This window comes from Oryzias latipes, chromosome 12 (genome assembly GCF_002234675.1).
Source record: "Oryzias latipes chromosome 12, ASM223467v1".
NCBI classification, from domain to species: domain Eukaryota; kingdom Metazoa; phylum Chordata; class Actinopteri; order Beloniformes; family Adrianichthyidae; genus Oryzias; species Oryzias latipes.
Genome location: NC_019870.2, coordinates 29227382 through 29241723, shown reverse-complemented (window position 1 = coordinate 29241723; position 14342 = coordinate 29227382). Strand labels below are relative to the sequence as shown.

The following is a 14342-nucleotide window of genomic DNA, read 5'->3' as shown; positions in this document are numbered from 1 at the left end:
CAGAGAGACTGAATTCTTTCAAAGTTACTTGAGCTTTGGGCTGACATTTTTTCCAAGCTGATATGATCAAACAGCAGATTTCTGTGTTGACTTATGTTTATATTTTTCTTGTTTTTCCAATTTATTAAAATAGTTTTTTTGGCAATACAAAGAGTTATGAAAATGATACCTGTGTCGTTTTCTAGGACCTAGTTTCTGCGGAGCAGCAGGAGTTCATTAGAAATTCCCCCCTGAGTTGTGGGCGGGGCTGTTGGTGTTGAGTAAGCCTGTTCTGACTTCATCATCCCTTTGTTTACACCCTCTCCTGCTAACTTACAGCCCCTCACACCCCCAACCTAACATTAACGGTGCAACAAAACAGCAGCAACATCAGATCCATCCGTCCGTCCAGATTCCAGCTCAGATCAGGAAAACAGAGACGTTCATGGATCTGTTGGTCTGCAGGTGGATGATCAGAAAGGGGCGGGGCTTGGAGACTTTGACCCGCTGACTGCTGCAGCACCTATGTCACTGCTGCAGAGTTTTTCAAACAGCGTTTTTCTTTTCTTGTCTGCTCCTGATTCACAATGATTTGAATAAAGAAATACTCAGAAAAGCAAAAATATGTCCTCCATCATGGGGAAAATGCCACAGGAACACGTTAAAAACAGGAGTTCTCATTGGAGTGGGTCTTTAAATTGTCTTTCAGTTGAGGCCTAATAAAGTAAGCTCCCTAAGTCTTTTGTGATTCGTCTAGCATTGCATTCACTAATCTCTCTGTCAGGCATGTTGCTGAATAAAAGCATATGGTTGCCGTGGACCCACCCCCTCCTCTTCTGAGCCAGAATGGGACTCATGGATGTTCTTGTAGAATTTGGTGAACCTGGAGGCTTTCAGAGCAGCTGAGGTGGATTGGTTGGTGAATTTCTTTCAATCTCTGTCTTTCCACAGGGACTTTGATCCTGGATACATTGAGGAGTTTGTTACTCCTCCTAATTCCCTCCCTGCTCTTCCTCCTCCTTCATCCTCATCCTCCTCAACGCCGCAGCACACGGCATCACTATCCAGCAACCGCAGTCGGCCACGTTCAGCGGTCCAGCTGCGCATCAAAAGCAGGTAAGGTGGCTCCTCCTCGTCTGCGTTAACTGCTGGCAGACTTTTGGGTCCAGGACATCCGTCAGCATGACCAACAGGAAGTAGATGATGGTTTGAACCCCAGAGGACGGGGGTGTACATGTGACGGGGGCTGTTTCTGACCAGAACTTCCCTGCAGTTGGATCCTTTTATCTGTCCTCTGTGATCAAAGGCCCAGCAGGAAGTGATGTCAGGGCGGCGTCGTGCTGTCAGCTGAGGAGGTTGGCCTCCTCTGCTGATGGGATGTCCTGCCTGGACTTCCTTTGTGCCTGTGAGTCTGTGTGTGGGTGAATAAGGAGGGGGGGTCGCACGCGTTTCAGTGACAAAACAAACGCCTAGACCAGCAGTGAAGTAAAGTCACGGGCCAAACTCAATCTTTATTGAAAAATGAACTGCAACTGATGTGAAACGTTTAACCTTTTCATAAGGAAACAAACAAACACAGAATCTGGATCAACCAAAGCTTGATATTCCAAACACATGAGAATAGAAATATGAAATAATAGACACATCAGGGGTATTCTTTTCTTATTTAAATAGGTAAATAAAGTGTGTCTCACCCCGTATCCTTTCAGGTTCCTTTTTAAACTAAATCTCTGTCAAAGCCAACAACAAAAGAACAAAAATAACATCATTCAATAAAAATCCAACATTTCTACTTTTAACAGACTAGGCCTTGCAGCAGAAAAAGTGCAGAAGAAACAGATAAATTCCAGCTCAGTTTTCTACACTCTGATTTACTCTGCACATTGGTCTAAGCAGATACCAAGCAGGTTCATAAAGTCTGGGGTCAGAGTCTGAGCCGAGGAAAACCTCGTGTTTAGCAGGAATGTCTCAAAGCTCCTGTCGTCCATCTTTCTTTTGGCGCCAGTTTTGTGGAGGCTGACATGAATTTGTCCGATGTGACTGGACCATGGCTGTCAACGGTTTCAACTGTGTACCAACGTACTAGCAAAGCATTGTGGGATTTGTAGTATTAGCGGTACAGTATCTACGGCGGGGCAGCTCTAATGCACATATTTGATCTCGTGGGCCAATCATAATCACACTGCGGGCCAGACTTGGCCCCCCGGGCCTGAGTTTGACACGTGTGGTCTAGCGTCCCGTTCCTTCGGTACCAGCCCCCACCACAGACAAGCAGAGGTTAAAGTGGCTGTTAACAGAATTCCTTCAGCTGTTTTAGATTTTTTCTTACGACCATTGTTGAATGTGTTAAGGGACAAAATCCCCCACGACGTCTCTTTTTTAGGAACCAACTTCCTGTGAGCGATTTCCTCTAGGGAGTCTGCTTCCACGTCTGATTAAGCTTTGGCAAACTTCCTTCTGTTGGAAAAGTAAGAATGATCTATATTTTCAGAAACAAGTTATGTCAAAGTCATAATCATAAATATTACCGTATTTTCCGGACTATAAGTCGCCCTTTTTTTCATAGTTTGGCAAGGGGTGCGACTTATACTCCGCAGCGACTTATATTAGAAATAAATTGAAATAAATAGATTGTTAACCCTCCTGTTATGTTCATTTGTGAGGAACAGAGATGATGTTCCTGGGTCAATTTGATGTATGAGGTATGTTAAGTGTTAAGAGGATGTTAAGTGACTCAGAGAATCAGCAAACTTTTTTTACAGTAAGATCTTGAAGGCTAACAACATAATATTCTATCTTCCAATGATTTCATAGATTCAGAAATGCAATAAAAATGACAACTGTTTCTACAAATACAGGATGAAAACAGAGTATTAGTTGGCCAATGATGCTTCATGAAAGGAATAAATAAATAAGTATGAGAAAGAATTACTGTGGATTTATGAGATAAACAGTCTGCTATGATTGTGTCATAAGAATTTGTGCAAGTTATTATATTTTAGTCTCAGATTTTGTCAATAAATTTCCCGTCAAAATGCGACTTATAGTCCAGTGCGACTTCTCTGTGTTTTTTCTACTTTATAATGCATTTTTGGGCTGGTATACTCCGCAGCGACTTATAGTCCGGAAAATACGGGTATTTGAATTTATTTCTACAACAGAATTATCAGATGTCAGTTTTCTTCCATCTTCTTTTAGACATCATCCTTATGTTGCCTCTGACTTAAAATGTTTGGACATTTCAGCAGAAATGTGCATTTTGTAGCTTCAGTTTACAAAGTTCAGATGTCCGTGACATGAAATCCTGCACATGCAAGCAAGCATGTCGTCACGTCAAACGAAGATCTTCTGTCGTCAAATCCTGTTTTGGTAAAGTTCTGATCTTGATCGACAGGAGAAACTGAATATTTCTGCTCTGAATATTCAGTGAAAAACAACACGGAGAGCTTAAACTAGAAGTTTTGATGTAATCCAGCTGGATTCAATCGTCTGTTTTTTTTCATTTAGAAGTAATTCTTTCTTTAGGTCATGCAGAAAGCCTCATCTATTGGGCACAACTTTATATGTCCCACATGTTTGACTTATTTAATTATTTAGAAAGTTTTTAGACGAAGGTTAGCAAATGAGAGTTTTTTTATTTTTCCTTTTTAAATAAATCCCCCACCGGGCGGCACAGTGGTGCAGTGGTTAGCACTTTTGCCTCACACCAAGAAGTCCCGGCTGGAGGACCTGAACCAGAACATCAATGGGGACCTTTCTGTGTGGAGTTTGCATGTTCTCCCGGTGCATGCGTGGGTTTTTCTCCAGGGACTCTGGTTTCCTCCCACCGTCAAGCTTTGACACAACCGTAACATGTGTGTAACTGATGACCGGCATGGAGGAAACAACGTTAAAGTTCAGATCCTCCTCAGTCTGTCATCCTTCCTGGTTTGGTTTCACGGCATTTAAAAAAAAAAAAACATTAAATAAAAGTCTTCATGAAAGCAACTGTGATGACAAATCACTGCAGCATTTGAGTATACATGTTGGTGTGTGGTTGACTGTGTATGTGTGTGCGTGTGTGTTTGTGTAGATGAACAGCACAGCCTGTAACAAGCGCTTGTGTTCACGGAAGTCTTTGGACATTTGGGGATGAGAGCAGATCTTCACCGTGGAAAGATGAAAGAACCCCTGACGATTCGTTCATCTTCTACCGACCGACGTTATGAAACGGCAACATCCAAACTCTGATCTGAAAAGCTGCCCTTGTTGTGGTTCTGATAAACAGCCCGCATGCTTTATTCCCTCACTATTCCTTGGATTACTGATAATTGGTTATCAGATGTCACCAAAAGGAGGGATCAGCAGTCGGCCACTTAGTGGTCGTCCAAAAACAGGAAGCGGGCCATCAGACTGCTGTTTATATGGAGGGGACAGACTCATTAGAAACCGTTTTCTATCATAACCTTTTGATTCACTTTTTGTTTTAGCTGCTCTTGTCCTCTGGTGTCAGACTGGTTCCATTTCTTTTCTTTTCTTCTGCAGGTGTTTCCTCGACTGGATCACCACATTCTTTCAAACTGACATTATTGGATGGAAAAAGTTGCCATCTGCTCAGTTGGTTATCTTGTCAGTGAGTTTCAGGTTGCATTGCTGTGACGGTTCAGTGGTTTGGAGATGTTTCGGTGCAGCCGATGTTGGTCTCCTTCAAAACATCATTGAATGACCTTTACTGAAATTGTGGGAGGTTCACCTGCCGACAGGTGTGTTCTCAGTGAATTTATAAGGAATGGAGAGAGTGGGAAAGAAGTGAAGAAGCGAGTGCAGGCAGATTGGAATGGTTGGAGAAAAAGAGTTTCGGCTGAAATGAAAGAAAAGCTGTAGAAAAGCGTGGTGAGAGCAGCCATGTTGTTGGACCGAGAGACACAGGAAGCAGAGCTGGAGGAGGCAGAGATAAACATGCTGTTCTCTTTGGGAGGGACCAGGATGGATCAGGAATGAGGACATCAGAGGGACAGCACATGGTAGAGGTTCTGGAGATAAAGTCAGAGTGAAATGGTTGGGACATGTCCAGAGGAGAGACTGAAGGATGCTGAGTCTAGAGGAAGACCAGAGAGGAGGATTCTGGATGCAGAGAAGGAAGACGTGAAGGTAGCTGCTGGTAGAGGATGATGAAGACGTGAAGGTAGCTGCTGGTAGAGGATGATGAAGACGTGAAGGTAGCTGCTGGTAGAGGATGATGAAGACGTGAAGGTAGCTGCTGGTAGAGGATGATGAAGACGTGAAGGTAGCTGCTGGTAGAGGATGATGAAGACGTGAAGGTAGCTGCTGGTAGAGGATGATGAAGACGTGAAGGTAGCTGCTGGTAGAGGATGATGAAGACGTGAAGGTAGCTGCTGGTAGAGGATGATGAAGACGTGAAGGTAGCTGCTGGTAGAGGATGATGAAGACGTGAAGGTAGCTGCTGGTAGAGGATGATGAAGACGTGAAGGTAGCTGCTGGTAGAGGATGATGAAGACGTGAAGGTAGCTGCTGGTAGAGGATGATGAAGACGTGAAGGTAGCTGCTGGTGGAGGATGATGAAAACAGAAGGAGGAAGCTGATTGGAGAAGAAGGAGAAAGGAGAAGATGACCTACAGCTTGGTGGCCAATTTGTGGCAAAGTGTGAAATTAGGCATTTCTCACATTTTCCCACAAAATGTTAAAGCACTCTTCACAAAGTTTTGTACACACGCCATCAGATTAAGTCGTTGACTTTTGACCTGGAGAAGAGGTTGCCATCTTGAATTTTCATAAATTAAATCACATGTTGTTGTATCTTAAATGTAAGCGTGTCTTGAACCTCTCGGCCACTGTACAAAGGTCTACATGAAACCCATAAACGGTGTCACATGTTTCCTGATGATACTTGATCAACTTTTTCACATCAGGCAGTGAAGCTGATTCCTTTGAAGACCACGGATGGCACGGCGGTCATGCCTCCTCTATCCAGCAGTTCTTTCTAATTTAATGTACTTTTTTAAAAACTGTTTTCATTTAACAGTAACCAACAAGCCTGGAGCGCCGTCTCTTCAGTGACCCTGACCCTTGCTTGTGTTTTTGGATGTCTTTCTGTGATGATAAGAAGCAGTCTGCGATAATGAGCTCATTGTTTACTGCAGCACCACGTACTGCATCATGAGACGTCTTCCTCCCCACCGCCTTAAAGTCCACTCTGCTGCAATTACACACTGGTTTCCTGTTTTCAGCTCCTTGTCTTTCTGTTTATCTGTCCTCCCTCTTCGCCTCCCTCCTCCTCGCATCTCCTTTGCACTTTTTATTACTTCTGTCTAAAGTTTTTAGTTCAGTTTTGTGTGGTAGGGACAGGAATGCTCTCTCTCCTCCATCCCTTCACCTCTATTTACCCCCCCTCCTTTATCTGCCTCTCCACTTCCCCTCTTTCTCCCATCTGTCCTCTATCAGTCCAATCATTGCTTCATTCCTTTCTATCTCCACCCAAACGATTTAACCAAACTTATCTCCCGGCTGCCATTCTCCCTCCCCATCTTGCCACTCATTATCCTCGCCCTTCCTCCCTTTTTTTTCTCCCTCCTCTTCGGTTCCTCTCTTATCTTCAGAAATGCAGTGTCTCTCGCTCACACCCCACCTCTCCAGTTGCTGTCCGGCCGAGCTGCTTTTTGGAGGATGTTTACTTCACGCTTACATCGCAGTGGCCTAATGATGCGTAATTGCTGCATGTGCTTAACGAACTGAGGGCTGTGGACACGGGCGGCGTGAGTCCACCCCCCACCCACCCACCCACCCACCCCCCACCAGCCCTGGGCTGAAACAAGAGGCAGATCTGAATGTGGGAGACACGAGATCAACAGAAACCACTTTGGATGGAGTTCCAACAGCAAACAGGAGTGGAGAAGCTCTGAAACGTCAGGAGACGAGCGGCTTTGCTGCTGCAAACAGCAGCTGGACATGTTTGCTGGAAGTCCACCGGTTTGATGAAAAGACGCGTTCAACAGTTCAAGTCGGTCCGACAGAAATCGTTATATTCAATTCCTCTGGCAGTGTGGGCCATGGTGTGTGAGGGGAAACGTAAAAGGTCGTCGTAGGAGCCAAACGGAGAGAAAGAGGACAGAAAGCAGCCGTCATGGAACTGTTGGAGGTGTTTTACCGCCGGAAGCTCAGGAAGAAGCAGAAGAAGCTGGAGCTGGGCCGCTCAGATGGAGCGCTCTGTCGTTCTCCATCCGAGGCTAGCGTCAACAGTTTAGCCACTGGCCTGATCTCCAAAGTCCTCAGGTTCACCTCCAGGTAAAACGGGTCACAGCCAACCGCTTCAGTCTGTCACCGTTGTGTCTTTCCACTCAGATTTATCTGCTTTAGTTAAGGTTTTCACTGTAGAAATGCAAACATGAAAAAGCAAAACTGATTTAAAAAATGCATGTTTGACTTTTGCTTTGAAATAATCAGACAGCTTTAATTCCTGTTTTTTGGATCTGTTTTTTGGCCTCTCTGCTTCAGATTGTTCTCTTCTACTGAACTAAACTAATAATCAGCAGATGTTTTGTGTGTGCATTTATTGACTAGCATGCAATTATCTGTCTCTTTATAATCTCTTGATTAGCCGGTCTAATATTATAAAAACCAAAAATGCTGGACATGAAACTACCGATAAGTCGAACTAAAGAAAATAAAAATCCTCCTCCATTGTGTCATCACTGCCACGGAGGAGGGAATGAGGAAGTACCCAGGTGCAGAGAGGAGGATGAGGCAGGAGGTTCCAGGAAACGGGATCTTTAATAACTTAACCAAAATACCACTGCTGAGCAGGACTGAAACACTGGAAAACCTGAAACACTGAAAGACACGGAAACCGGGAACATCAAAACTACAAACTATGGAGCAGCACAGCAGGAAGGGAAAGACTTGACTTATATACACACAGACAAACGAGACCCAGGTGGAAACAATGAGGACCAAAAGTAAAACTCGAAACAACAACAACACAACAGGAAAACCTACAAAATAAAACAGGAAGTTAACTCCAAACATGAAGAAACAAAAGACAACTAGAAAACAAAAGTAAAGAAACTAAAACCGTTACAATCACAGGTAAAAATACAATATATCCATCGCTTCCTCAGCTTGTGTCTTAAGAACTTTGACCCAATTTGGTTAACTGTAAAAGCTTTTTTTTTTACTCAGGAGCTTTGGGGAGCATTACCTATTAGAGGCGTGGCCTTTGAGAGACCCGCCCAAAGTCGCTGACTTCCCATTTTCCTATTCAGTGATTCTGATGTGGATTATTTTGTCACACAGATTTGAGCTTGGATGCCATTACATTAATACTCTACTGAATACAAAGTTGGCCGTGGCCTAAATCTTGACCACTCCACCTCCGTGCTTCAGAGTGAGACTTTGATGCGGTTGATCCAAAGAATGATGAGTGGGAAGTCTTGTAGTTTCTTGGACTTTTCAGATCTGAGTTGTTTTCCCTGAGGCCTGTAGGGTCTGAGATGTCATTACTGGATCTCCTTTAGGATCTAGAGCAGTGAAACGTCTTACCCCTGAATCATTTCCACATAGAGATTGTAAATGTTTGGCTCCTTTTGGGACATAAACGTCAACATTTTGACCTGATTTAAACATGTGGGCAAAATCTGCAAAAGGCCTTGTTGAATTTCTTAATCTAAATAAGATTAAATGTCAGCCAATTCGATTTTCACAGAGTTTTTAGGGCCTGAATGTAAGCACACAAGAGCAGCTGCCCTGATAAGGTGTTGAGGCATTGGAGTCATGTCCTGTCATTACCCAGGTCCCTGTGGTCCACAGACATGTTGGCTTTTATGTCCTCTGTCTCCATCTTAGCCAGATAAGATCATTTCCTGTTTACCCCTGAGAATAAATACTGAGAGAGGGGAGATGGCAAACATGAAGATGCTTCCAGGGAGGGTAATGGAACCAGCACCCTCATCTACGTCTCCGTTCTTATGGCCTGTTTGATAACAGTCAAATCTGTTCAAAGGGAGTTTGCATGTGTTGCAGGGAGACGATGCGCACCTTGGGTCCGGGTCATGGTGTGTGGGTGTGTGACTGTCCAGGGTGTAGCCCACCTTCGACAACAGTAGGACGGCCATGGCGCAGAGGTAGAGCGGTCAACCTCTAGCCAGAATATTGCAGGTTCGGTTCCATGTCGGAGTGTCCTTGAGCAAGGCAGTGAACCCCACAATGCTCCTGGCGATGGAGGTTGGCGAAGGCACTGTGTGAATGGGTGGATGTTAGAAAAGCCCTATGGAAGTATACGCCATGTACCATAACAGCAGCTGGGATAGGCTCCAGCAACCCTCCATGGGGTTCTGAAGATGGAAGGATGCTTGGACTGTCGCTTTCTGCACAGGATGGGCTCCTGCAGCTCAAACCTTTGGTTTAGTCACACCTGAGAGGAGCCCATGGCATGGTTTATCACGAGTTCCAATGAAACTTCTAAACCTTTGGAGAACGCAGCAACAGTCACACAGTGATTAAGAAGTCCAACGTTTCTGTCTTTAAGGTATTTTTTGTGAGGTCAGCTCTGAAACTCAGACCAACAAAAGCCATTGATTTATTTTAAGCAGGGGGGGGCGGTGTCGATACGGGAGAAGACTTCCTTTTCTTTGCTTCGTCTCCACAGTTTCCAAAATGGGCTCAGCTTAGGACCATTGAGGCACGGGTTTCTTGGTTCTGACAGGCGGGTGGGTCGAGTCAGAACATCTCTGCGTAGAGGCCTGCAGTCCATCAAGCATGTGTGGAGAGCAGATCCTTTTTTTCTTCTTCTCTCTCCAGAGGATGTTTTGCTGCTCCTCCTTAGAGCTGGTTCTCCTCCTCTTCCTCACATTCAGCAGATCTTTGTGGTTCCTTCTTTTTTCTTGGACCGTAAAGTGTCCGTTTGCTATCGTCATGCCATCAATCAGCCATTGAACTCACAGAAAAACCCCAGCCGCATGATTCTCCATGTCTGATCTAGCCTTGTGAGGACACAGTGGTGGGTTAGACGACTCATCCCCTCCACTTCACGTCTCAGCCAAGCAGACCCAGCAGCCACTGCAGTCCATGCGACTGAATGTTTGTTTGCAGCCCAATCTTCTGGAAGCGTCCTGTGAAGAACGTGACATAATGCTGCTCCTTTTTAGTCTTAAATGGTTCAATTAGTCTGCCGGTAATGTTCTGAGTTTACTACAGATTAAAATGTCCTTTTCCAAAATAAAGGGAAATGTGTGAAAACAATTCAAATAAAGTTATTGATTGTTTATAAGTTGATTTTTAAAGGTGCAGTGTTTTGCAAGGGTATACTTTTAACTTTAGCAGCTTGATTAATTATACTAGTGATGGTTGAAAGTCACTGGGGGGGGGGGGGGGGGGGGGGGGCGCCAAAGGGTAAGTTCTTCCTGGGGGGGGCGTAAGAGCAAATAACTGAGAAGCGCTGATCAATCTGAACGGCTTTCTAGCTGCTCACCCTCCTAACATCTGACCACGCTCATTCTTGAACGTTCACAGGGGAAACAAAGCTAACGGCCCCCCAGACCTCGTTTTCACCCACAACTGTTCCCCAAAGAGGAAGGAGGTCCCTCGTCTTCACTCAGCGTCTTCCTCACACGGTCTGCCCTGGCTGAGCCGCTTGTGGCTTTTCCAGACTGACGTAGTTTTCAAAATTTCTTGAAAATTGAGCGGAGGAATGTGAAGTTGGGCTGGTCTGCAGGTTTGCCCTCCATCAGTGCAGCTGTGTGTGTGTGCATGTGTGTGCCTGTGTGTGCTAAGACCCTGTGCGACCAAACTTCCTGTTGAGCCGATCCGTTTTCTTGCTCCTCTTCTGATGTTGAAGTCTGATACTGAGTGGATGATCCCCTGAAGCCTCATCAGGCATGTGCTGCTGCTGTGAATGCTGGTTCTGTTCCTGATGAAAGGAGGCCAACAGACAAATGGAAAGCATGCCTGGGGTGTGAGCCTGGAGGAAGGTGCAGCACGTCCAACCATCAGCACCAGCAACACAAAGATGCATTTAAAGAGCGGCTGCAGAGTCACAACTATTCACTCTTTCTCTTCTTCAGCAGAGATGGGAACAAATGCTAATGCTACATTAGCACTCCCAGAATCTGAATCCTCTTTTGCTTGTTCCAGACTTTTCTTTGGACATATTTTCCTCAGCATTCTTCCAGCTTTTGAAAGCCTCATGCTGCAGAAACGGTCAGCTGCTTCAGGAGAGTTGTACTTTGGCTTTTGCTCACTCCTCTCGTCCCGCTGCAGGTGACCCATGGAGATGATGCATAGCTACGATAGTGCTGCTGTTTTTGTTGCACCGCTAATGTTAGGTTGGAGGTTTGAGGAGCTGTAAGCTAGCGGGAGAGCGTGTAAGTAAAGGGATGATGGGAAATGAGGGCAGGCTTACTCTGTGTCCTAGAAAAGGACACGGATATTTTTATTTTGGCTAAAAACAGCATCATCATGATTATCAAACCACTGGGAACCATTGAGAATGGATCAAAATGTGACGGACATCCTTCAAACGTCTACGTGAACTTATTCCCTCCCCTCATTTAAAAAACGAATTGTTTTTACAATACAACGTAAAGTGATTGCTTAAGAGTTTTTAAAGGTTATCCAGTTAAATTATTATCTTTGATGTTGTTTAATGATTAGCGTTCAGCAAACTGAGCTTTCTCTATGCTTGAATTGGAAGCAGACTTTGCTGGAATCTCAGGTTCAGCATTTATTAGCTTTATTCTTGCTATATTTTGGTTGTTTTAACCAAACAGTTTTTTTATTCTGTTCTCACATTTTCTTTTTGTTCCGTCTTGTTCCGGCATCTTCATGGATCAGCTGTAGAGGTCAGCTTTTATTAAAAATCTCTGCAACCCTTTGCTCTTCAGTTTTTTCACTTTGATTCTATTATTTCCACTTTTCTTGCTTAATATTTCTATATGGTGAAGCATATATGGATTTATGGTTATGACTGAACAATCTAGCGACTCACACAGAGCCTAGTTGACACAGAAACATCCCAAACTGCACAGACTTGCACAAAAATCCTGTTTTGTCTGGAGCTGTCATTCAAGAGCAGAAGTTCTGAGTCGATCGGTGCACTTTGTCCCTGTTTTCAGCAGCTCTTGTGAAGAGGACATTTGGATTTTGTGATTGGTTCCCCCCTTCGTCTGTGGCAGCGGTTTGAGTGGCGTGGATGCTGCCCGCTGAGCGTCTCCTCAGCAAATACAAACACACCCCAAAGGCTGAATGTTGGGATAAAACGACAAACGTTTTCACAAAGTTTCAGAGCAGTTAGAGGGGTTTGTGTCCGAAAGGATGACCATTTTAAACGCTTTTGGGTGTCATGAAAACATGAAGAGTTTTGTTTTTTAAGCCTGAAGATGGTTTGCTGTGTTTGAACCGACAACAGGAATTAGATTTTGCTTTCACGTGTGAACAACCGGCTTGAGCGCTTTCCTTTCAGTCTTCCCTCTGAGCATTTATGACGACAAGGCTGACAGGATTGAAGAGTTGAATCTTTGAGAAATTGGTTTTCTTTTGTAATAATGATAGCGAGCCATCCTTTCCATGACTTAGGAGGATGAAGGAGCTGATGAGGAGGGCGGGCTCCGTTCTGGTCTTCTGTTCTGGAGCCTCTAGAGATGATGGTTGAGCATAATGAGCTCCATAAACACAGTAACTCATCAACAGGGTCTACAGGTCTGCAGCACCACTGACTGCAGAATGCCAGATAATGACGGACAGCCGTGATTCCCTGGTTTGTTTGTTGAGGATGTCGGCGCTCTCAGCTGGTCCGTACTGCATCCGCACATGTGCTGAAACCGCCTGCTTTCCCTCACAGACGCAGTGAGCCGGCTTCACGTCCTCATTCATGGCACTCGGCAAAGCTCAGCGAGTGTCAGCAGGAGATGGAGCAGAGAGCCGTGGACACCATGAGCGGCGCCTGGCCCCATAGCTACCATGCCAGGTCAGTGTGTGGCGCCTGGGCTGCACTCACACTTCTGTCTCTCTTGTGTTTTTATGTTTTATGTCTGCGGTGTGGTTCAGTCCAAACGCGGCGTCTGTTCATTTTCCCATACTGCACTGCAGTGTGCGTTCAGGCTCAGGCTCTCTTTATGCTAACCCGCTTCAGGCCAGAAATCCCCCCAGCTCATCTTTAAACTTTTAAAATATCTCACAAAGTCTACCATTTTTGTCATTTTGGATGGTTGGTATACTTTAGGGTCACTGACGTGTTTTTGGGATAGAAACCGGCCACAGCACCCAACACGTGCTTTCATTTGATCATTAAATTCTTCTCACATGGAAAGGAGGTCAGAAGAACGTCCCATTAAAAGGTATTTTGTGTTAAGTCGGGGGGTTATTGGTTATGTCATTAGGACATGGATTTAATTGAACTTTTTTAGGACCATAGAGTTTCATACTAATAATAATGGATTAGATTTATCTGCTTTTCCAGACGCTCAAACTTCTTCCAATGTGTCCATCATTCAGTCATTCATTCATTCATACTTGGTGATGGTAACTGCTGATGCACCACAGCTGCCCTGGGGCAGACGGACAGAGGCGTGGCTGCCAGTTTGCGCCTACAGCCCCTCTGACCATCACCGGGACACCCATATATTCACACACCAGTGGAGACACACTGAAGGCATGGAGGGTGTAGTGTCTTGCCCAACGACACAATGACGGTTGACTGTGGGGAGCAGGGATCGAACCGCCTACCCTTCAATCATTGGCCGACCCGCTGAAGCGCCTTAGCCACTGCCAGTCCAGAGTTCCTGATGCGACATAATCTTCGTAGCATTCGTCGTCTCCGTCCCCCTCTCACAGCCTCATCACCTCCCGTATCGATTACTGTAACTCTCTTCTTTCTGGACCTCCTCAAAAAAAAACTCTGTAAGCTTCAAGTGGTTCAAAACTCAGCTGCTGGAATAATAACCCAAAGCCCCTCCCTCCGTCATTTTACGGCCGTCTGACAGCAGCTTCACTGGTTACCAGCCCTCCACCACCCCGCCCCTCCACGACCCCGCCCCTCCTTATCCGGCAGAGCTCCTGACTGTTGCTCCTCCCATTTGTTTCTCCCTCACATCCTCGTCCTCCCTTCGACTGGCTGCTCCACGTTCCTGTCTCATTTCCATGGGGGGCACAGCATTCAGCAGCTCTGGAGCTCCCCCCCCTCTGATCTACATTATAAAGACTCCCTTTCTCAGTTCCCTAAACATCTCAAAACGTTTTCATCGTTCTTTCAGCACATCAGATTTAAACCGCTGTTTTAACTGGTAGCTCATTTGTGTTATTGTGGAGTTATTGTTGTTGTGTTTTTATGCTTTTACTTATCTTTTGTACTGTGAGGCGACGTTAGATGTCCAGAA

General features: G+C 45.1%; 1 protein-coding gene across 8 annotated transcripts in view; it reads left to right on the top strand.

Annotated features, from left to right (window-relative positions):
* LOC101162857 (protein Shroom3) overlaps positions 1-14342 on the top strand; it is a 66823-nt gene that overhangs the window by 29440 nt on the left and 23041 nt on the right. For 6 of the 8 annotated variants that reach the window (XM_023961091.1, XM_023961092.1, XM_023961093.1 and 3 more), the window contains 2 exons: positions 931-1095; positions 12809-12934. In XM_023961091.1, coding sequence (XP_023816859.1) covers positions 931-1095; positions 12809-12934 — 291 coding nt within the window. Of the gene's footprint in view, positions 1-930; positions 1096-6796; positions 7261-12808; positions 12935-14342 lie in introns of those variants that run through there. The other 2 variants (XM_023961095.1, XM_023961094.1) reach the window with 2 other exon arrangements.